General features: G+C 34.5%; 3 protein-coding genes across 4 annotated transcripts in view; 1 reads left to right on the forward strand and 2 right to left on the reverse strand.

The window, feature by feature from the left end:
* LOC135118708 (uncharacterized) overlaps positions 1 to 25,450 on the reverse strand; it is a 159,261-nt gene that overhangs the window by 73,966 nt on the left and 59,845 nt on the right. Inside the window, exon 2 of the mRNA XM_064041355.1 lies at positions 11,764 to 12,137. Coding sequence (XP_063897425.1) covers positions 11,764 to 11,882 — 119 coding nt within the window. The 5' untranslated portion in view covers positions 11,883 to 12,137. The remainder of the gene's footprint in view (positions 1 to 11,763; positions 12,138 to 25,450) is intronic.
* Positions 785 to 5,990, reverse strand: LOC135117926 (uncharacterized). The gene is made up of 5 exons (XM_064038424.1): positions 5,854 to 5,990; positions 4,127 to 4,270; positions 2,731 to 2,926; positions 1,661 to 1,777; positions 785 to 1,092 (listed from the first exon to the last, which is right to left on the reverse strand). Exons 1-5 carry the CDS (start codon positions 5,884 to 5,886, stop codon positions 827 to 829), a joined length of 756 nt encoding a protein of 251 aa, XP_063894494.1. The 5' UTR covers positions 5,887 to 5,990; the 3' UTR covers positions 785 to 826.
* On the forward strand, positions 7,697 to 9,395 carry LOC110372036 (uncharacterized). Of its 2 annotated transcripts, none has more exons than XM_021328546.3 (3): positions 7,697 to 7,806; positions 8,335 to 8,485; positions 8,694 to 9,395. In XM_021328546.3, the coding sequence occupies exons 2-3, from the start codon at positions 8,338 to 8,340 to the stop codon at positions 9,365 to 9,367; spliced, it is 822 nt and encodes a 273-aa protein (XP_021184221.3). In that variant the 5' UTR covers positions 7,697 to 7,806; positions 8,335 to 8,337; the 3' UTR covers positions 9,368 to 9,395. The 2 variants fall into 2 exon arrangements, with proteins under 2 accessions (XP_021184221.3, XP_021184222.3); XM_021328547.3 differs by having other exon boundaries at positions 8,335 to 8,473.

The raw sequence follows: 25,450 nt of genomic DNA on the forward strand, positions 1-25,450 counted from the left end.
TTGCCCGAGTAACTGGGTTGATTCACTCCTTGTAAAACACTGATACTCAGCTACATCCGCTTAGACTGGAAGACTACTCCAACATACCTAGTTGGTAAAAAGGTTCAGGAGATGATGAGTTTTTTAGGGTTCATATATCATCACGAAGATGAATGGCAGTACGCACATAACAACGATCAGATATTTGGATTATCAGATTCAAGGAATCCGTTTTAAAACATTGCTGACAATAGGACCAACTGTCGGCCGACTGTTTAGTCTACAGTCTGCGGATACTCTTACTCTATTTGCTCACACCACTCACGCCTGACAACGTGTAATTTAGCGAAGTAGAAGGACTGTATAATATGAGGCTGTCATTTCCATACCCGCTGTGTGAACACGATGTATAAATGTGTCTATAGTCTAATGTAAATATGTAGACGACATTATTTGCCGTCTAGAAGCATTAGCACGTAATTTTCTGTCTGCTTTTGTAATATTAAGTTCCATAAAATGGCGTAGAGTTAGTGGCTTAGTAACGGCAGCAAAGGATTTTGTATATCAATGAGCATCACAGAGGGCATTCATCATTTAAGAGTCCAGTCATCAATGACTTGGTGGAGATTTATGTGAATAAGTCCAAAAAGGTGGTCTTAGCGAGATCGTTTTATCCAGTTGCTGTGATGTCGAGGTCAAATAGGCAGTCATACCTGCACTAATTGGAAGCCAACCTAAGATGTTTCAAAAGAAACTCAGTGAAATCGATGATAAATCTTCTGATGTGTGAAAATGAATAAGCAACTACATGAAATATTTCTTTAATACAATTAACCACATTAACTATCTAAACAGTATTGTTGGCAGTGATATTGGCAACTGTAGTGACTGCTATTGGTAGAACGCTACTTGGGTTTGCAGTTGTCTGAACTGTTTCATTCTTCGCTACTTCTGATCCTTGTGAAGTGACTTCAAGTGTGGTAGTTATATTTTGAGTAGCAGCTGTAGTTTCATTCAAATTGCTTTCTACTTCACTTCTTCTCGTATTATTTGCTTTTTCAGCTTCATGCTCAGTTGTCAAATTAAGTTTGGTGCAGTTGTGACATCCGAGACCTTTGGAAATTTTAGAAATAGTTTAAGTATCTCAAATTCTTGAGTTATGATTTCTTTGTAGAAGAATTTTGCTCCTTTGAATTCTAGTCTTAAATTATTAAAGAAATAAAAGAGTTGAAATTCAAAAACTAGTCAATTATCCTTTACTTCAAGCTTGATTACATTTAAAAAGCCAAAAATTATTCAGACTTAAAATTCAGAACGTAAAATAAAAGTGACATCAACTTATCGTTTTACGGTCGGTTTAATATTCCTAAAAGAATGGAGACAGATATTTCATAGCTAATAATCTTGTCTAATAAATAGAAAGGTTCGTCGAAAAAGGGATCTTTTGTTTTTTGAAACCATATCTATTCAAACACTAGCTATTTTTCCACTGTTTCGCCTGCATCCCGGGGTACTTATTCCCGTACCCAGATAAAAATTAGCCTATGTTTCTTGAGAATTTTGTTGCTTCCTAACAGTGAAAATATTCAAATCAGTTTAGAAGCCTTTAGGGTGCAAACAAACAAACCGGTTTCTTATTTTTATATCAGTATAGTATATTTAAATATATGATGATTCTTACCAACAAATAAATTGCTTAGTCCTGGTATGTACAACGAAGATGCCCCGACCCCCACCTCGACGTGAACTTTGCCTATGTTCGATATTCCGTTGGCATCCAAATTGAGAGAGTCCTTGCCTAAAAGGGTAATGGATTAGGTCTAAGCAGTATTTTCCTTCATTCTATCAGCCTTTTTTGGATATTGGCTGTCAAATGTTATGAGCTCCTCTATTTTATAGATGTGATGAGACTGTTTTCTAGCAGTCTTGTTAGTACTTTATTAATCTTCTAGCTTTTTTGGTAGTAGTTAATAACTTCTCCTCAGGTAAGTGATATTGTGACTTTCCATCATCAATATAATTTCAATCATAATTTAGTAATTATAAATGATGTCGTCCTTCAAAAGCAATAAGACTCTTACATTTGAGACTTAAAATGACCCGTTCTTATCTCATACAAATTATCACTTTCATATTAAAATATTGACCACCTCTGAGTTTTCAAATAATTTCAAAAATGTTCAGAAGCTTTGGGAATGATAGCAAACGTAATTAAAAGCTTACGTCATCACTAATTAATTTACCCTGTCAGCTCTCATTACTTACGGAGGAGTTGTGAAATTGACTTAACTTTGGCGTATTATATTAAAAGGAGGACGAACATTGATAAAATGATACTCCCTTTGTTGCTAAGGAAACTTCTGTGACCAAAGTTGTAAATGACTTCTTACTAAGAAGTTCTTGGGAACGGAGGCTTCGATCGTACGTAGGATTTTACATGTATACTATAGTCTGCCAGCGGTTTCACTTGGGTAAATACTTCATGTACACGGATGAAAAGCCTATCTATAGCCTTGTTCGACAAGTGGGCTATCTAACGTTCAAGCAAACAAACAAACTCTTCAGTTTATTAATATTACTGTAGACGACAGACCTTTTATAAATAATTAAGTCCTTTTGCGATTCTATGAGTTACCTAAAGAAGTGCATTAGAGTTTTGCTACTTATCTATGGAGACGTTAAAATACCTACTTTTCATATAAATAGGTAAGTCCAATATATCTATACATAAAGTTAAAGCAACTTTCATACCAGTTCCATGCTTGAGTTGCAAATTCGTATCACCGATAGCACTAATGCCATTGACCTTCAGTTTCACGTCAAGATTTTGCAAATTCTTGTCACAAGGCTTGTTATTTTCAAAACTATTGTTAATTGTATGGTTGGCTTCTAAGAAATGTGTCTTCTTTTTCTTTTTGTCTCTCACTTCTTTCAATTTTGTTTCGAGCTGAAATTAATGTTGTATTTTCAAAATTACTTTGGCCACAATATTATTTTTCTCACAGCTAAGAGGTTGCTTTAGATGTAAAAAAACTCAATTCCCTAGAGAAAATGTGATGTAATACAAATGATGGAGTATATACCTAAATTCCATTAAAATAGATTCTGGTTCAATAAAAGTGAGCAATATACAGATGAATGGTAATGAAAAGGCAAAAAATACACCAATAAAAGAACTTACGCAAATCTCATCAGAGCTAATAAGAACGAACATAAATGATGTTTTTGACCTTGACAGTAGACGATTTGTATTGATTAGTTACTTAGGGACAGTTCGGGAGTATGAGTAGGTATATATACCTATAGTGATAAAGATAGACTGTATGTATTGTTGGTACAATGATATCCATTACACTAGCCAATAAAATTATTGATCATGATTTCTCTAAACATTATGTTACTCGTAATTGCGAGACGCCTTCAGAAAAAATGTGTAAAATTGGAATAAAGGCAGAGATGGACCTTAATAAGGGACTGGCTAATAAGAAAATCTGAAAAAGAGATAACCCAGAAAAACATTTTCAGAGACTTCTAGCAACTGATCTTAATTCTAAAAGTTAAAATCATTCCACAGTCTCCAATTTCGAAACAGATATTTCTACACCCGTACATCATTCTATCTATGTATATATCGTATCCCGTATATACAAGCTACATGATGTATGAACACTCTAACAAGGTTAGTCTCCAACCCAAGCCCTACGGGCTCAGATAATTGATTTGTTGCGAACTTCGCACATCAAGAGTAATTCACCAAAGGCAATTGTTTCATGTGCCGAAACTGTGATCACCTCTTCAAAGTTGCGATACATTTGTTCAAGATCAGCGCTCTGGTCCCGAGTTGCTTTGGTGTTATTAGAAATTACATGTTCGTGTTTTGGGATGATATTTGTTGGTTTCTCTGTTTTGTTTTTGGGTTAGTTTTGCCTTTTTGCTGTGAATCTTAGATGGTGGAAATAAATATGCAGCATCTAGCAGGATTGAGATTTTTTGCTTCTTTTGAGTAAGTCTCGATCTAGTTAATATGCAGAATATTTGAACAAAGTAATTTATATAGTATAAAAAGTTTTCATTTTACTGCATAAGCGAAAGCTCCAAGCGGAATTTCACTTTCCTCATGTTTTAATAACTTCAAAAATATACGTACCATATCAAGTAAAACATCTTTTTGTTCTGAAAACGCTTGGTCAACTATCTCGCTTCGCCTTTTGGGATCTAAATAAGGTTTCACGTTCATCATACCATGAGCATTAATACTATTAGCTTGTGAATCTTCCAGTATCGCTACAATCTAAAAAAGGAAGTAAAAAACATGTTTATGATTGATAGTTTAAATGTATGGAAGATGGTGATTGTTCTCCATTTTGTAAAATAGCAACGACAACTACTTATAACAGATTTTTGCCAACTCTTCTGCTTGATTAGTTAAAATTCTCTGTTTAAATGATCTGATATGAGATGAGCTTTTTGATATTAAAAAAATGTAGAAATTGAAGAACTACACATCGCTATATACTTCTAAAAAACGAACAGACATTATAGACGCTGACGTAGCCACTTATTTCAAACTCTCAAACCCTCTCACAACCCTTTCTAAATGGGGGAGTTTGATTTTCGTATCCGATAAGTCCAATACTTTTCATCTATGTACGTCGATATTAAGCTGTAAAGATTTGCAACCATTATACTAAAATAACCATAAGAATATGTATTAGGTAACACAAATACCACTACCGTAGTAAACAATAATACACCACAAAAGAAAACAATATGACGCAACACAGCACCATCAATCATCATAACTTACCGTAACGAGAGCCACCACAAAAATTACCCCTTTGACCACAACGCAAAACGAATTACCAGTACAAGCCATAAATTCGTAATTCGAACACTGTTTGTTTTTTATTTACCGACATTCCGAAATGGAATAACCAATAAATTGATGATTCGCCTACAACGAAAAAAGTCTCTAGCGAATAAAATGTTAACATGATTTTTTCGAATAAACTACTATTTATTTATGACAATACTTTTTATTTGTGTTGTTGGTATTGTCGATGTAAAAAGGTTGAAGCTATAAATAAAATAATACACAAACCACTACAATGAATAGTATTGAAATCTTCGGATATTTCCTGAATATAAAAGGCACAAAAACGGGGGTGTTAGTATCCATACTACATTTTGCATATCCGTCCGTATCCCAAGAGAATTACATGCCGCACCTGGATAAAAACTAGCCTATCTCTGAACTACCTAGCTATAGAACTACCTATCTAGAGAGCTACCTATCTAGGTAGGTATACTCCTATATCTATCAGTGATTCAACTGTTCTAGAAAGAAACTTACTTTCGTCTTTATAATGTTAAGCCATAAGTACAACTAAGAATATGTACAATGGTAAACAAAAAAACTTTCTATTCCTTTTTCTTCCCTTATTTACTGAAAAGTTTGAAACTCATCGACACGTACTTTTTTCCCGCAATAGAAAAAAGTCTGATACTCGTACAAAACTTGCGTATTGTGTGTAACTTACAGAACCTTTCTGATAAAAGTTTATAGGAGTGACGCATGTACTGGCACGTGCAATACCTGCGTAACTTGTGAAAGATATAGCGATTTTTCTAATAAATTGAAGTTTTCAGTCTAGATATACAGTGTATAGGTGTGAGGTAGGCATAAAGAGGTAAACTATCCGATGCTGTCTAAAAGGCTCCGAAATTGAAAATGAAAATGAAAAATGAAAAATTAAAAATAGCTAACGATCCTACAAACCCACAGATAGACAAACTGCAATATTTTGATGACTAACACCAAAACAACATAATTCGGTAAGCCTTAACAATGTAGTTATTCCGCAGAGTACATACCAGTAATGTGAATGCCAAATGTGCTCCCGCCATTGCGTTTTACTGTTGACGTGAAACGAACCAATAACCGCCTGTATGCGGGGTTGCTAGTGGAAGAAAGAAAGATTCGACGGATAAAACATTTTGACAGCTTTGACGGTGTGGACAAATATAGATTATATTTTCGTGTTTTCTAGAGACTGCTCCAATTTTTTGGTGTCGGCTCTGACTGTTAATTAAATTTTAAAATTTTATGTTCAATACCCTTTGCCATATTTCTATATTATGGTAGTTAAAATCAGTTTTAAAAAGTTAACATCGTAGAAAACTACACTTTGAAAAAAAATAATACACTAAACCGCTACTGTAACAAATAACTCAAGTCAATATATTTATAAAAACAAAATCAATTTACCACGGTCAAAGAAGACCCAAATAACAAATTAAGTACCCCTCATTATTTCACATTTAACAGCAAAGTGGACGCCCACAAAAATAATCCTCAAAACTCTCCCTAAACTCTGGGGAATTTCCCGACGCTGGCAACACGAAACGTGCGAAATTTTACGATCAGTTTCTGAAATCGACGTTTATAAATAAAAACAATTTAAGCGCATTTTATGGCTTGCATACGGTACGAAATGCGTTCAGATCAAAATAGGTTTATATAGAACTTTACTGCAACTGTATGCAAGCGAGTTCCTTCACCGATGATGTAAATAAAAGAATGATTGCTTAAACATTTGTTTAGTTTGACTGTTAAATTTTAGCCTCTTTCCCTCAAAAATGATGTACCTATGTTAGCCTCCTGTAATCCTGTCCTGTAGTATAGATTAAAAAATCTCAAAAGTTATTACAAATATCTGACTAGCCAGCTGTCTGAAAATGATATTCTTCAAACTCAAACTCAAAAACGATTATTCAAATTAGGCTGATAAATCAGCTCTTTTCGAACGTCAAAAACAAAAGACAGCCCCCAAAACGCCCGCCCTTCACCGCTTCCTATGTGTTTTTACTGGGAAAAAGAAGTGGCGCAACAAACTCTCCAGCAACACATGTCTGCCTGTTAGGTCTTCGATATCGTTAAATTACTTTCTAGATTAAAATAAGTTAAGTACATAATATTATTGAAACGCTAGTTCACTTTCATTGAATATCGGTAGTTAGGAACCTACTGGAATAAAATTAATACCATTACTTTTCATACAAATTTTCAGACTGAGATGGAATTTCAGAGAATCGATTTCAATTCATTTTCTAGATGAAATTATATTCACGACCTCCCCATTTCTGCGTAATGAACAAAATTATAGAACTCATAACTTTTATTTTCATTACACACCAGTTTCAGGAAGGTTTTGCTAATATTCCAGGGAAGAATCAAGGATTTTCTTTCAGGCTAAATTGTTTTAGCTTGATTATAAATAACTTTGTTGACTCATTAGGAAAAGGGTATTTTCAACGTCTACATTAGTAATAGGTATATCGCCTCTAACAGGTATCTGTAGAGATCTATGTGGGAGGCCTATGTTCAGCAGTGGACGTCCTATGGCTTAGTTAGAATGATGATTAATAATAGCATTTTTTTATGTTAATCGAACATTCTTACAATAAGTCCGTTCAAATTCATAGCAATGCAGTCCTTTTCACATGTAATCTTAATATCATTTGAAAACATAATAAAAGTACATGATTCTTTTCAGAAAAATATCTAAATAACATCTATAACATCATTTCTATCCCAACAAACCCCCGCCAGAGGAAAAAAGATTCCCTAAATTGCCATAATGGACGAGCAATAACATCCCATTCTTAATCTCGATAGAACCGACAATTTGCCAACATCCTATTTCTCAATCGTAACAATAAAATGGAGAAACCAATAAAACCCAAATGGAAGTTGCGAAACAAAAAGAATTTGATTTGAAGTAGAATTTCAATCAATTCGTTATTGCTCTTCGAGTACGACAAACGGTAAGCAAACTTACAACTAAAATATTGCTTTTCCAAGCTTATTTCTTTGTGTATGTATTGCTTTAATTAAGCCTTTTCTCTTCATGTTTAAATTATTTTAGTGACTAATAAGCCTCTCTCTTCTCTCTTCATCTTTTCATTAATTTGGTCAATAATTTGAACACACAGATTCAATCATAAGATTTCTTGGGTTACCCCATCTAATATTGATGATTGTCATTGCTAAGTTGATAGCTTATTCATTAGAATTCTACTAATTATTGCAATTACGTCAACGTAGTACTGAAAAGCTTAATGAAAAAAACGCAGTAGGTACATGAAACAACTTATTTTAATTTTCAAAATCCAACGATCATTTACAAAGACGGTCTTATGATACTCATAATATAGAAAAATAATAAAACGGTAAAATATCTTCCTGAAACGAAATTTAAAGCAAAAATCCACAACTACAAATTCATCGACACAAACGTGGCATTAAATTCAGAATTGCCATGAAGTCACTGATGTAAACTTATTTATTCGCAGAATATGTTTTCTCAAGCATTCACTGTACTGTTGGGGTGCCTCGCCGTCGTCTCCTCAAGGGAGGCAGTCCGGCCTATGCCTACGATAACCAACTCCCTGGTGAACCTCGGCAAAATGGAAATCTCATTTTATTTCAACGGTAACGGTCGTGGTAAGATTTAGATGAAATAGGACGCTGTCCCAAAAGATCGCAAAGATATATTGAAGGACTCAAAAGGGCTGAGGGTTAGCTTCGACGGCTGTATTTATTGTTAGATTTATCGTCCGATAGTCTAACAAAAGAAGATCTATGTTTTATCGTTTCTTTAAGGATTTATATATTCAAAGCTGAAATCTAAAATTAATTTTAATGTTTGCAGATCCAAATCATCATCCAAATCCACCAGAAAGCCAAAGCTACAACCAAATGCCACCTTCAGTATTCATTCCCAAAATGGAGACAATCATTGAGGAGCCCTGCCTTTGTTCAAGCCTCCGTAGTCCTAAAGACTCCCTCTTAAGCAACCCAAGTAGCTTCCTTAACAAGATACTTATGCATAATGACTTGTTCTCCTTTAACAAAGATCCACTGTCTTCTACACTATGCTGTGATTCTCACGAGCAAATACAAGAAGGAACTATTGTTTTCGAATTGCCTGCTACCCCGAAACCTAAACCCGGCCCAGCTAGATCGAATCTGCCTATGATGCCATTCTTACTCGATAGTATAATCCCAAATAAATCGATGCTACCTCCCCTAAAAACGAAAGCAATTGAAATCTTCCTGTTCCCAAAGAAAAAAGATATGGCAAACGTAATGAATACCTTTGAAATGGCCAAATTCCCAAAGAAGAAAGACTCCATTGCAAAAGACGGTATCACAGTTGTTGGAGATAAAAAAATTGAAAATAATGTTAGTTTCTTCAAGCCACCTCCTCCAGTAAGGAAGGAGTCAACTGCTCAGATTGTAGTGACTAAAGATAATGAAACTGAGAAGCCTGCTGAAGACGATAAGATGCTGGTAGAACCTGCAAACAAGCCTAATGCAGTGTAAATTAGAGATGTAGTAAATAAAATAGAAGGAGGATTTAAACGGCGTTTTACTTGACCCTCAGCCTCCCTCCTAAGTTTAGGTGAAATCGAAGAAAAATAATTACGACTAACAGTCAATTGACATAACGATGTAAATACTTACACAATTAATGTATGAAAGGAATCTACACAACAAATGATCCTGATTATACCTATTTCTAAACTAGTTCAGCTAAATCAAACTGGGACAGATCGAGACCAACTTCAAAGCTCAAATTCTCCAAGTTTAGCAAATTTCGCAACTAATCGAAGTATAATTCTTGTCTCTGCCTTCGAGAACTTGCCTAAGCTTGATCGGAATACTAAAAAGATCTTGATTTATGACTTTGTCAGGATCAGGACAGAATAATTTCGTCATTAGACTTTTTGGTCTGTCTAATCTTCATAGTTTAGTTACCGTAACGTAAATAAAATGTAGGTTCAACTATATCTACACTGTCGTTATAGGACGATATAATATGCAATAAGCTATAACCAGTGGCTTAGCGTGGGTATCTGCCGCCCGGGGCAGTTGTCGATTTTGCCGCCCCTTCCCGTGTATTTTTTTTAACAAGTGTTACTGGCCGTTTGTCATTTTTAACCGACTTCAAAAAGGTTTTTGTATCGACGTTAAAAATCATCAAATGACCCTTCCCGCTGTGGGTTAGCAGCGGTGAGGGAGTGTCAGACTCTTACTGATTAAAAACCGTCGTGTTAAAGGCCTTTTATGTTTTATGGTAACTCTTTCGAACAACCCGCAGCCCCGGCAGAAGGGGGAGGTTCTCAAGTAGACTTTTCTTTTATATCTTTGTTACTTGATTTCTGGAAGGTTTTAAAAATCCAAAATACGCGATCGAAGCGAGCGCGAAATTTTTATCGTACTTAAAACAACATAAAACAAAAATTACGTAAAATTTAGCCCCAAACATACTTAATGTTTTGTTTGTTGACAGATGCAAAAATAAGGGCATATCGTATTTGAATACGCGAGCGAAGCGAGCGCGAAATTTTTATGGGACTTAAACCAAATATTACGTAAAATTTAGCCCAAACGTACTTAACTTTTTGTTTGTTGACAAATGCAAAATCAAGCGCATACAGTTTCTGAATACGCGAGCGAAGCGAGCGCGAAATTTTAATTATTTTTTATTTAAGACTCAAAACCAAAATTACGTAAAATGTAGTGTTACGTGTGTTTTAAGTACCAAATTTTAACAATAATTAATTTTAAGTTTAAAAAGTTTCAACTTGTTTAATGTTTTGTTTGTTGCGAACAATTTTTTTTTTATTGGGTAAATTTTGCCGCCCCCTAAAAGCTGCCGCCCGGGGAATGTGCCCCCCCTGCCCCCCCCACGCTACGCCACTGGCTATAACAGTATTTGCCCCAATATCGGATTATGGGTCTTCACCCATAATTATAAGTCAAACAGCAAAAACGACCGACGCATAATGAAGCCGTTTCGTTCCCCCACTTTTATTTATTCATGCAATTACTCCGCACTAGTATTCATTGCTTGCTAGTGTAACGAGTGAGATCGCATCAGCATTGTTGCCCAGCAATGTACGTCGCATCAATATGTTCGCTGAAAGTGTTCACGTAGGCAGACCTTGGGTTCAGTAAACGTGGTACGTGTCCGTATTGCTAACTACCCTCATTTGCATTTGTATAAGCAAAGGGATTATCTGCAGGTAATGTGTAATGAGGACGCGATGGTTGATTGGGGTGGCCGTAATTAGACCTTGTTTGTACAGTTTTTTTATTGTCCGTGGAAGCTAATTGGAGTTTTATCTTAGAGAGTTCTAAAAGGGGTCAATATTCTAATTTCTGTAATTGAAAAGAAACATGTTATACATAAAGTTATGTAGTAGTATATTGGCTACCAAGTTAATCTGTATCAAGTTAAGGTCTTACATACCTATGTATTCCTAAGAACATTCTAGGAGAATAGGAACTTTTTACGAAGTTCGTGAAACGGTGTTAAACTTTTTCAGCCCGTATCTACGTGGTCTGTGCCCAAAATTAAGCTTCCAAGTTTGTTAGAAATGTTAAATGGCTTACGGATCCTTGATTAGATAGACATCCAAACTTCTAAATACCTGTTTACCTGAGCAAAAGCTTAGAACTAATTTAAGTAGGTATCTCTACCATATAATCCTATAGTGAAAGTCCTTTTAATCTCAAAAAAAATCCAGTACCGAAAAACATGTAAAAAGTCTACCCACTGATTACTTTTCTTTGGTCATCACATAAGGCGTAGCTAGGTCGATACTGCTAATATGATTTTTTCTTGTTCATCATTGTCAAAAGGTCCGTAATTAAAAAATAACTCCTATCTTTTAACTCAAAAAATATGTTCTACTTATATTTAAATTACTTACTGTTTCTCTTTCCTCTGTTGCCGCTTCTTCTTGAAAGCCCTCTTGACTCTCAAGAGCAAGAAGGCAGCTCTGTCTATAGTTAGCACTGACGGCCGCTTGGCGGCGCTAGGCTCGTCCATCCCCTCCTCTTCGGCCGGCTCATCGCACAACCTCAGGCCTAGCCATCGCTGTTTAGTCGCAGTCCTCGTGGTGACGCCGCGGGGAACACACGTCTGCTGAACGCACGCTTATAGCATTTTGTTTACGAAAATAATATTTACGAACTATTATTACGCGATGTTATGTACACTTTGAACACTAATTTTAAGAGAAGTAACACTGATTCTCACTTTTCACTCGTATTTTTGTATGTTACACTTATGTACGAATATCACCTGAAACAAAGAAAGCACAATTTAGTATCAAGATTTTCAGTTACATACCTAGTGGAAAATATTACGATCCCTTACATTAAAGATTTATGGAATCTGAGATTTGAGTTTTATGAAAATTCAAAATTAAACATTCAATGAAGTTCGAAAGTAGAATGTACGAATGTTCCAGAATTTTATGTCGAAGCGTCTATTACTATTACAGTCTATCAGATTCGCATCGGATAGCAGAATTAATGCCATTACGAGTATTGATGCAGTCTAGACGGACAGAATATTAATGCAAATTGTTTACGTCTACAGATTTCAGATATAACTTCATTTGTAAGTACAATTCTATAGCGACTGCTTGGTCATTTTATTTTATTTGAAAAATAATCTACCTTGTATCTGCTTATGTATTTGTAGCTCAGTGCATAAATTAAGGTTTCGAAGAATAACATAATAGCAAGCATAATAGTAACATAATAGCTAAAGTATTGCAATTGTAAAGTTCTCTGTTGCTTTTTGACTTAAATACTTATTTGGCAATTCGCTGTTTCCGAGTTTTATGAGGCTGCTGAGGATATTTAAGATATGAATAGAGCCTCATAAAACTCTTAAAACATTTATTGAATCGAAAGTCAATCATGGCCAAAATATGCTACTTTTTATCCATGTGCGGAAAGAAATTCTCTAGGAGCGCGAGTGGAACCGTAAAGAACAGCTAGTTATAAATAACCCGTTCCTTCTGCATAAATATGCGTCTACTGCAACGACAACACACAATTACTTGCTATCTACATGCACATAATAACAGACTTCAGTGCGGGAACAAAGTAAAGCGCTCCATGTTTTGTTTCCATTAACTCGTGTCCTTTGAACACTGTGCATTTCGACGGTTTTAAATTACAGGTTTTTTGATACTTCGCTTGATGAAATGCAAGTATGGATACCTATTTCATTAGGATGATGGTTAATAAATAATGTGTGTTTATGTGAGCCATGTGACAAAAGCTCGCCTTTCCTGTATAAACCCATAGTTTTATATCTAACGATAGCGGAGCCTGATAGTTGTTACGGGTAATCAGAAGCCAGTAAGTCTGACACCAGTCTAACCAAGGGGTATCGGGTTGATCGGGTAACTGGGTTGAGGAGGTCAGTTAGGCAGTCGCTTCTTGTAAAGCACTGGTACTCAGTTGAAACCGGTTAGACTGGAAGCCGACCCCAACATAGTTGGGAAAAGGCTCGGAGGAGCTTAATTCTTCGTCGATTATAGATTCTTCGCATCTGCCCTCATCCTTATCCATAATTTTCACACTTAGGTATCAGTTTTCTAGACGCAGGCTAAAAAACATACTAGACCTTGGAATGTCCAAATCTGAAAAAATAAACACTACCAAACTAACTAGTCATGACAGATGTGTGTCACGCAAACCAAAGAATGGAGCAGTGATATTTATTAACATAAGTGAAATATTCGCACGCCGCCCCATACATTTCATGGCGTATGTATTATGTGATAGCAGGAATATGATGGTATATTCTTTCGGGTGATAAAAGCTCATTCTGTCACGCACTTTTAAAAAATAAACAACGTATTTTCAAAAACCTTATTTCATACACTGGAAATCGGCAACTCGGCATTGTGTTTATTTTACTACTGACTTCGAGTAAAGTTTTCGATAAGTAATAGTCAATTTGCTTATAACTTACATAATGTTCTCGAATTCATTCAATACATGGTACGGTGCATAGGTTCAGTAAAACACCATATTTCTTCCTCAGAAATCACTCATTTGTTATGAAAATGTGCACCATTCACACGATGCATCTGTAGCAATGGTTAAATAATTAGCAATGTAATCCAATCTAATCTGGCGAAACTAGTATCTCCTTTGTAACTGGCTAGTAATATTCTCAAGACGTAATATAACAGCCACAAATCATGACCACGTCAAATATTGAAACCCACCCAGCCGCATCTAGTTAGATTGGAATCCCACCTCAATCAGGTCAGCCGTACACAATACGGCAAATTGAACAAACTAACCAATTTTAGACCAAACAATAAAATTAATTTCTGTACAATACGTGCTTTATTAAACTGTTTATAGAACAACAATAATCGGATTCATGACAAAATTATGCGTGAATAGCATTTAATATTGAAGTTTGTAAATATAGAGGAGATTAACGAGCCATTGTTTCCCGCAATAAATACCGGTAACATTGCTACTTTTACCGGTAACAATGCTACTTTTACCGGTAACAATGTTTTTACCGGTAATTAAGCGTAATGATAATATTTTACCAGATAATGGCGTAATTTATATTTAAAATAAGATTATTTTTGGAGCGAGCTTAAATAAAATATTATTGTATTAATCAAGAGCTCCGTTTATCAAAGCCTTTAAGATATCTCAAGCCGCTGAAGGATTAGGGGTCGTTTGTTTTAAATTCAAGAGATTTCGGTGTGAATTTTGGTAATAGGTATTAATAATTTATTGAGTGGTTAGTTATGTTTTCCTTTATATTTTAATACTTTATCTAAACTATTTATGTTTGTTAAAAAGAGCACCGGACTACTGCAACGATGAAAAAAAAATGTCTCACTGTTGGAAAACTATATTATCAGCGATGACAGGCGGTAGCTAGTAAAACCACAAGAAAGGTGGTGTTCTAATAAATACGGAGTAACAATATATTTGATCCTGAATCCTGAATATTTGATCTGAATGGACCGATCAATCACTATTCCACCACTTTCACGGCAATCGTTTACGTTCCGCGAATTTTGACGTATTTTCATGCAATCGAAAAGTCAAAACATTTTGTGAGGAAATATGAAAACGTTTTTTCAGCGCGACGAGCTTTGAACCGTGTAATCCATGGTCCGGCTGTCAATGGGCAGATTTAAAAGCGATGTTTTTTGGTCGCCATGTATGAAAAATAATTCTCATAAATTCTTCTGTATTATGGTTAACGAAGTGGAAGCTACGCTTAAGTATGCCTTTTTTGTATAAATTTTCACGGAAACTGGCAACTCGACATTCATACAGAAGAGCAACATAAGAGTTTCATCATCATCATCATCATCTCAGCCATAGGACGTCCACTGCTGAACATAGGCCTCCCCCTTTGATCTCCACAGATACCTAAGAGTACATAAGAGTTTAAATACCAGAAATACTTAAAAATATGTAAGAAGAAGTCAGTCACTCTCTTGTATATTAATCACTCCTAAAACAAACTATTTTTTTACTTTTCCAATTTCTATCAATGTCTAGAACCACACCAAAATTCACCACACAAAGATAAAAGAGCAACAAATATTTGCATTTATTCTATTACTAAGGTTAAGACCTCTATCTAAGGTTATTCTGTTCAGTAAACCTCTTTTCTCCAGCACAAAGGAATGGCTAATAATCTCCTCGACTCGGTGCATCCGAGGGCGTTCCACATATTAACCCAGATTGTTCGCTAAATGCTGGAAAATAAGCTTCTTAGTTTTATTTTTAAAGAAGCAATAGTGTGTTCAATGCTTGAATTGTTAAATTCTTGCTAATATTATAACTGCAAAAGTAGCTCTATGTTTATCTTCTGAGCTTAGACGAAAAAACTTAGTAGTTTTGGCATTATAGTGGCGTCTGGGCAAATACAAAACATTGAGCAGGGCCTAAGAACGGTTATAGGAAGATACATTTTTCCAGAGCGGGAAATGGGAATCTCACTGGACATGAGTTAGACCGCAGGGAACAGCAAAATTACTACAAATTATTGTTTATGGGTACCTTTCCAGCAATCGTGATCAAAGTAGTTTCTGTCGGTTCATATGTAAGTGCACCGACGCAAACCCAATATATTGATACCGGAGTCCTGGTGCAAGCCTTAGGTTTTAAAAACTGTACCTAAAGCAGAACATGCCTCGTGCACCTCCACTTAAAAACAACCAGAGTGTTCTCAACCTAACTTTCACTAACCAACATTACAAAGTACGACCAAACCACTTTATTTGTAACTTTTTCTTAAAGTACAGACCACCTTCAAAGTTCTGTTCAATAAAACGGGAGTGCCCGTGTCATTCCAACGAAACTTTGTTTCGATACTGTACTCAATTGAACTTGACAGTGCACTCATTTTGTACGAATCGAAGTTTCGAGAAGAAGGGTATTGGAGGGTTAAGTTTGCAATTTTTTTATGTCAGAGTTATATAAAAGTGAAGAAATATTCCCCATGGGTTTTTGAGAAACGTGATAAAAATGTGGGTGTGGGTCTTTGTTTGCGTTGTTTCGATCTTCTATTTCATTGTAAAATTTTCTCAATAAAATTGAATAGCGGACATAGATTTAATTTCTTAAATAATCTAGCACTTTAGAGGGCTACAATCCTCCCCTCCCAAGTTCAGGCATTCCCTGCTAATCCGTTCACTCACAGCTTATAGAATAAATTCTCATCACCAAAGAGTTACCTTGCAACAAAATTAAATGGCCGACGAATAGAAAATAATAAGGTAAACAACAGCTCAAGCTACTGTAAACAAAATGGTTACCTCCATCAAAATTGCAAACTCAATTTATTTTGTTTAATTTAACGCTCCTACTTTAAACATAATTTTCGGAAAGTAGACCTAATCAGAATTCAATAGCTTATTAAGGATTTGTATGGTTAAAACATCAAATAAACGTTTATGAATTAATTTTATTTAACTTTTTATTTATGTCATTTGTAAATGCCGTAATTGGAACCGTCATGTTGTTGAAATGTTTATCAAGAACGCTAATGGATCAATTACTAAAGTTACTGTTTCTTTCATATTATATGTATTGGTGGTAATTAACAGTTTTACTTTAGAATATCTGCTAATGTTATCAATACACACGAACAGCCTTATCACAAAAACTTAAACATCTGTTGAACACTTGTCAAAAAAAGGTGTGGCTGCAAAACGGACCTTATTTCATAATTAACAGACGTTTAAAAGCGTTTGTGGTACGACGGTATATTTCTATACTTGCATTTTGCTACGCTGTCTGTAGGATATTATTGAATAGCACTTGACTTCGCTCTCGTCATACGGATCTCTATGGTATCTATTTTTTTCTGCTGCTGAGCTTATTAGCAACCTCATTATAATTATGGCAGCCTTTGGTTTATGTAAATTATGTTACTGAAAATCGAACCCTAATAGCGTATCGATAAGATGCTTTTCAGCTTGTACATAACAATCTCTATTCAGAAATATAATCCTACATTCAACCATATTTCACTTTTCGTTACCCTGACTACTATTGCGATTTCATACCATTTTAACGATACCAACAAAGTAACTTTGAACCTCCTAAAAGCCAATAAAATACCTCATAACTAAGGATAGGATATACCTTATTACTTCCTTGTGTACTACTTTCAACCTTATTTGTTAAAACATAAGGTTGATAATGGTAAATAGGGTAGTTAGTAGATAATTAAGAGAGATATCTGACTTATGAACCATAGACATTTGAGTGCGTTTTTACTTCTTTATTATTATGTGTTCAGGAATTCTGAGCATTTCGTGATATCAAACGTTTTATGATGAGTGGAATTTTTGAAGAAACTATCAAAAGTGAAGGCATTTAAATGTCTCCCTTTAGTTAATCGACTTTCCAAGGAGGAGTTTTGAAACCCACGACTTTACATGACACTTAAGGATCAAAACAATCCTTTTTCCAATATCTATTTTACCTTTTCTAAGTATTCGAGTTGACTCCATATCTTTAATCAATATCTGATCACTATGACCCGATTTACCATGAATAACTGACATTACTTACTAGGTAAGAGTTTGACATTAACAATTGAACTGACGTTAAATTCACGATAATATAATCATTAATGAAGCTACTGTAATGTACTACTTCAAAACGTCAATTAACATACACAATATTGTGCGCATAACGTCAATATTTCATAGTTTCAGCTTCAGTGTTCATCTGAGCGTACAAACGCGACGTAGAATCTAAATCGCACTTTGTATCGTGGACAATGCGTTCATGTAACTGTAAATAAATACATAGGTATTGAGTATTGAGTTGCGTGGATTTGAATATTCACGAAGTTAAAAAAATGTTTTGTTGATGAACTTCTTGTATTTTTTTAAAGCATATGGTCTCGTTATTTCTCATGTTCATTGAACATTGAAATGACATTTCAAATTTCAACTTTTTTATCTCAGTCCATGTACCTAGTTTTTGGAAACCGGTAATAACTATGGAGATTAGCTATATATGTTATGGACCATGTGATTAATTCGGGCATTATTTATAATGCCCGAGCATTATGCATAATGTCTAGCTTTATCGGGCCAAGTGATTAATAACTATCTTAACTTCATTATTTATCACATTGTACGGGCATTATTATATTGCTATATGATAGTTGGGCAACTTGATAATAAAGCTATATTTTATGCGGTGCGAGGGTGGCAGTTGTTCTAATAAATAAATCCTGTTACTTGCTACATATTTTATGATTATTGTTTTAAATTATATGTTCTATTTTAATGAAAAATTACAAGTCTAGCCACAAAATTATTAATTGGACAATTGTCATCTGATTTACTTACTCGGCCTCGTTTTTCTTGGCTCGTTTTTTTTATGGTCGAATTTAATTTGGATTCAAAACATTGTATTAAAAATTGAACTTAGTGAAGAAAACGAATCGCTGCAAAACCGACTCGACGTAGTCTTGTCTGCCCTACCCCTAGAGTGCAATTCAAAACCGCGTAGGCGCGGAGGGGCGAGGCGGCCTGCGAGCTGAGGCGCAGGTAGTTGAAGCGCTCGCCGCCGCGGCTGAGGCTGGCCGGCTGCCGGCCAGCAAGCCGAAGCTGCGGTGGTGAGCGTGAAAACTATCTGCGACGATAAGCTCGCATGGGACCGCCGGAGCCCCGCAGCGCCGGAGCCGTGACAGAAGCGATGCTTGCTGCATGTTGCATGCTTACTTCCATGCTGGGTCAATTAATATGAGATGTGTTATGTTAAAAAAATGAAATTAAATATGTTTGTATTACTTTGCCCAAAAAGTCAAGGGCAATATGTATAGTGCCCGGTCAATTTGATTATTTGAATAATTATCATTAAATTGCACTCTCATATTGGGCATTTTTCATAATGACCGGGCATTATGTATACTGCCCAATTTATCACTTGGTCCATAACATATATACAGTTATCACGAAGTACTTATACGTGGTTGTTTAAACAATAAAATACACTGTATGCTTATCACCATAAAGGGACCATAAAATGTAAGCTTGATAACTGACAAAGTGTAAAAATATAAGATTTAATGGTTACGAGTATGTACATCATAATACAAGGACGTGGCTGACATAAACATTCATAAAACTCATAAAATACCCTGCAAGACTTCCTTATGGATAACTGGCTTTCTCCATCAGTTTTACTCACGTCAACTGGGAGCTACATCGCGCACCTGGATAAAAAGTAGCCTACAGCCTTCCTCGAGATACATATGTGCTACCTAGCGCTTAAAGATTCTTCTAATCGGTTAATGATGTCACGCTACTCGTATTTCAAGCAAAATAAATCATAACCTATTTTTATAGAACTCATAATTATTATTTTAAACCTATTTCATAGTAAGTATTATTTTAACTTATAACATTCTTATTTCCTATACCATAAATCTGTGAAGATCATAAACATTGACAATAAATACTAATAAACACCCGCGTCACATTCTTGAGTCGTTACCAAGTATCATTAAAACATATCGATATTAACTTTATATATCGATATTATGGCCAACTGCACTTTTAGATCTTTTTTTGGTACCTATGTGAAAACAGACAAAAAGACAGAAGATGTGTGATTTGAACATCTTACAAAGCGGTATTGGGTTGCCCGGGTAACTGGGTTGAAGAGGTCAGGTAGGCAGTAGCTGTGAGCAAAAGACTGGAACTCAGCTGCATCCAGTAATCCTGGAAGCCATTGCTAATGTAGTTGGGAAAAGGCTAGGCTGGTGATTAATGTGCAATTATAATTTTTAATAAAAGTCGTTAAGAACCATGTAACTTATAAAGAAATTCTATAAAGACATTAAAAAATTTTAGACTATTCAATTTTGAATTTTTTTAATTAAAAATAATAATGATTAAAACTTCATAATTACTTTAGCCCCTTAAAAATCAAAACCTATTAAGTTTTTAATTGATTCAACTATAAACACCTGAAGATAATTTATTCAATGTCAAACAAAGTTTCTAGAATTAATTTTACCAAAATCAAAACAGTTATCAAACTTCGAATAATGATAATTAAAGCGCAATGCACCAACTAAAATGTTCTTTGTTCTCCAATTATAGTTTTAACAAGATTTTCTCATGTGTTCTTAGTTTTAAATGGATGTCCCGAACCGAGAGCTCAAAACAAAAGCATTCGTAATTTTGTTAACTGGCACAAACCATTTTAACAAGACCCTTTGGTCTCCGTACAATTGTTCCACGGTGTTAGAGATTTTCTGAAATGATGCGGGCATCAGAGGTCACCTTATCTGGTCATCAAGTTAGTGCACCTATTAAAACTTAGTGAATTTGTGGCGTATTTACAGGACAATTAATTTTCGTTTTTAATGTTATTGTGAACCATTGTGGTTTACGTTTAGGTCTAAATTAAGTTGAGTCTGAGATTGGTAATGAAAAGCAGATTTTATTATGATGTTGAGCAACGACATTTTAATGGTTTTGCAATGAAATCAGAAAATAATAAGTCTAGGGTTCGAACCTTCAACAAAATAAACTAGTCCAAAAAACATTCCTTATTTTGTCTCAAAAAACTGTCTCTTATTGCCACCCCAACACAAGTAGGTATCAAGCACCAAGAACAATACCCGTGCGTGACGTAACAATGAAACCCTTTGGCACGAAGTATGCTCCACCAGCTATTATGAACAGCCATCATTAAGGGGCCAGAGTAATGAAGTTAAGCATCTGTGCCATTGTTTCAATCTTGCAGTAGATTCTTGTTGGTAGGGCGAGTTTTGGGATGATTTTGTTAATATTTTAGCATTAATGTTTTAAAAAGGTTTTCTTTATTAGTAATAGGTAGAGATAGTTGAGAATGTAAATCTTGTGATTACTAACTATTGATAAATTCTAATACTAATAAATAATAGTTTAAAAAAACTAAAAAACACGCTTTTTATAGAAAAACGAACTAAAAAATAGGAAATAAATTTTAATGAATTTAAATTAAGAAAACAGTGTTAAAAATTTCAATGAATATAAATTAATAATAGTGTGAATACAAAAATAAATATTTAAAAAAAGCGTGGGGTGCATGGTGTCAATAGTTATAAATATTTTATTGACAGATATGAGTACAGTGATTTTCATTTCGATAATATCTTAAAAAGCACCCCACGCTTTTTTTAAATATTTTTTTTTGTATTCACACTATTATTAATTTATATTCATTGAAATTTTAACACTGTTTTCTTAATTTAAATTCATTAAAATTTATTTCCTATTTTTAGTTCGTTTTTCTATAAAAGCGTGTTTTTAGTTTTTAAACTATTATTTATTTTCTACTTTTAGTTTGTTTTCAAACTATTATTTGTTTTGTAGAATTAAAATTCTCTTTAGTATACAAAAATTTGTCAATATTAGAGAAAACGGCTAAAGATAATTATTGGAAATAAAAATTAACATCGAGTCCTGCCTTATCGACTGTAGAGAAAAATTCTAGAAAATTTTAATTAATTTTCTTACCTTATCGACTACAGATGAAAATTATATAAATTAACAAAGATCATATTTTGCAAATTGAAAAGCCTAGAAGTCGGTGTCTAATGGATGTTACTAAGTTAATTTTGCCACCGACTTCTAGGCCGATGCACCTAAAATTAGTTTTTTTTTTGCTTTTTAGTGTTTTGGGAACTCGGTTTAATTTTTTTGTAAAAAGGTTATTTATTTAAAGCTTTTCAGTGATACGAATAGTTATCACTATCCATACAAGTGGGAAGTTCTCATCAATACAAAGAATATAAGTCGAAACGAGGTATTTTACATATTCAGTTGTCGAGTTCCCTTGACTTTCTCTGGTCTCCAACATCAGGTCAGCTCCAAACCTTCACTGTTGCATAGGTCTTGTCAATACGAATAATTTAAGCCCAAACACGAGGTAGTTTACATATTCAGTTGTCAAGTTCCCTCGACCCTCTCTGGTCTCCATCATCAGGTCAGCTCCAAATCTTCACAGTTGAATAGTGCTTTTAGGCGTACACCTAAGTGTCAAGTTTTTACCCTATGTATGCCTACAAGTTTTGAAGGATGCCCTCGATTTCTCAGGGTTTCCATCATCAGATCCTGACCTGATGAATATGGGACCAACTGGCAGCTATTCCAAGTCGAACAAAAAAATAATCACGTAAATCGGTCTATAAACCTCGGAGTAATCGGTGTGTATGTGTAACCTCCTCCTTTTTGGGAAGTCGGTTAAAATGGAATAATTTTATCAAATTAGTGTATTGTCATCGGTCTTCAATAAATCTACAAAGTTTGAACGAAATCTGGCCGTTTAAAGTGGGTCAAAATCGCGCCCAAAGAAGTCGGTTACAAACAAACATACAAACATACAAACATACAAACATAAAAACCTACAAACATACAAACATACAGGTGAAGCTAATAAAAAGCGTGTAAAAAGAACTGCTGGGCGCTCTACAAAGTTTGTTTTCATGAAGTGACGAAAAAATCTATAAATGTTGGTGATATATAAATGGAGACTATTTCTGATATGAACCAGACGTAAATTCTTGCACACAACTTGTTAGTACTTAATTTTAAGATGTCAAATAACAACTTCAGACAAAGAATTTCCCAGTTCCGAGTATCTGTCAAATCATTTCAACATTAATTTTAACTTTAAACAAATTAAACCAGTGATAGAACAATTTGATTAATTGACCGAGCGATTAAGTCGTGATTTATTATTTGTTGCACTTTAGAACAATTGTTGCAACTGACACTAAGTAGAAACTTTTTGGTTCAACTGTAATTTTGGCTACTATTGAGTGTGTATTTAAAGAGCTTGTGGAGTCTGCGGAGCCCAATAGGGCCAAGGCCTGCCTGGGCTGCGGGATTGTTGGAAAGAGTTACCGCGGCCCTGGTTCATAAAGGTTTTTAGTCAGAGTCTGACACTCCCTCACCGCACCCACAGCGGGAGGGGTCGTTTGATGATTTTTGTCATCGCTAAAAAAACAAGTGCTTGCAGTCTTTCATACTGATTGATAAGTCCAAACAAATAGTCAGCTGATTAAAAGTTTTGCAGTGTGCGAGTACTCTAAATGTGCACATTCCAAAGATACTTTGCAGTGTAGAATTTTGCAGTTCGGTGAAAAAATCCTTTTAACGAATTTATGAACCAAAATGTAATTTATGTGCATAAACATGTGTGAATATGATGTGTAATAATAATGTATGCACATATTTCAGATTAATTTACTTGAATTTGCAGTGAAATGGAAAATGTTTTGGTATAAACTTTTTTAATATTCCATATTTAAAGCCTGAACTTTTTCACAATTTAAGATTTTTCTGAGCAGTAAAATAATGCTGTTTTAAAGATGTTAACAGTTTAATAGGCCCTTATCTGTCCAATTTTCATAAAAACATAAATGAAAAGTGTTTTAATAATATTTAACACGTAATTTACATTACATTTTAAGTGCTAATAAAATTTTAATAAAGCATTAACATTTTATACCCCTTATAAAAATAAATCATAATGTAAACGAAATACCATCATAAATAAATTGTCTTACATTTTGTAGCAATTTAAAAACAAAATACAAAGTCATTAACAACTTTACGTTATATCAAACTCAAACTCAAAAACGTTTATTCAAATTAGGCTGATAAATCAGCACTTTTCGAACGTCAAAAACAAAAGACAGCCCCCAAAACGCCCGCCCTTCACCACTTCCTATGTGTATTTGCTGTGTGCAAATGTTGCTAGTGAGCCAAAATAAACTAGTAAAATTACTAAATACTTTTTTTATCGTCTTCTAACTTCTTTACCTGCATTTATATCTAAAAAAACTAGCGGTTTAGACAATAATTCATCGCTAAAGCTAAGCAGGACAAATGGTGTTCAACCCCACCGTTTTGTGAAAAACTTAAGCTATAAATTATGTCCTTAAAAAAATAAATGGCCCTTCCTTGCTCAACGCAGGTTACTTGCAAAGAGGAGGAACGTGAGTAAGAAGCAAAATATATCTAGAGTTATTTCGAGTATTTTAAAATAATTCAAGTGACTTGTAGCCTTTTTAAATATGAATAGAAATACGTCACAATGTTTTAGATAGATGGATATATTATTTATTATGTACACCAATTAAAATTTAACAACAAAAAACTAACCTAAATATTTTAAAGTCGGTGACACAATGGGCGATTTTGTCGCTTTTAGATTCTGACCACGGGTCGAAAGTTTTTTTTTTGCAAATAAGAGCAAGTAAATTCAGTATAAATATAAGTTACTAATGGCCTTTTCATTTATCTTTTAATAATATATTAATTGAGGTCAACGTTCCCCAATATAAAACCGCTGATCCCCATTGAAATTATGACTTCCCTTTTCCGCCCACTTGAACAATTTGTAACTAAACAAAAATTAAGAGTTTGCAGTAACGACCCTGTGGCTCGTTAAAATAGATACTCTCCGATTTGCTAACACAGCTATTCTTTTTCATCTTCATTATATTTTGCTTCTTTGAAGAATTTTGTTTCCTAATAAATTCTTGGAAGTTTGACGAAAAAGTGGTGAAAATCCAAGGTTCTTTTTTCAAGAATTTGATTTAAACTAACGAGTCATTGAAATTGTTTATATAAAAATCTAAATTCATTTGTAAATCGGCAAAAATTATTTTAAAAAAATATATTTTTATTTCACCAAGTCGACAGTTCATTGACCGCCAAAAATGACAATTGGAATAAACAAAAAGAAGAATTCCAATTTTAAATTCAATCACGGACTTATATCTGGACAAGATGGCGTCTTCAAGATAGAAGGGAAATGGCTTCCATTTAATCCCTGCGAATTCTAGTGGGATTTATTGCACACTATAAATTCACTCAGGACTTTGTTTCTATACCTTTTGGTGGAACTGTGTGAAGAAAAAACTATTTCTCTTAATCTACAGTTGAAGAGAGTGATTGTTTTATTAAGGTCGGACAAAGAAGAATGATCTAAAAATATATATTTTGAAAAATGTGAAATTCTGCAATTCGACTTGTTTTTAAATTTTTACGTGCATTCAGTGCTGACCCAATC

Source organism: Helicoverpa armigera, chromosome 2 (genome assembly GCF_030705265.1).
Source record: "Helicoverpa armigera isolate CAAS_96S chromosome 2, ASM3070526v1, whole genome shotgun sequence".
Taxonomy (NCBI): domain Eukaryota; kingdom Metazoa; phylum Arthropoda; class Insecta; order Lepidoptera; family Noctuidae; genus Helicoverpa; species Helicoverpa armigera.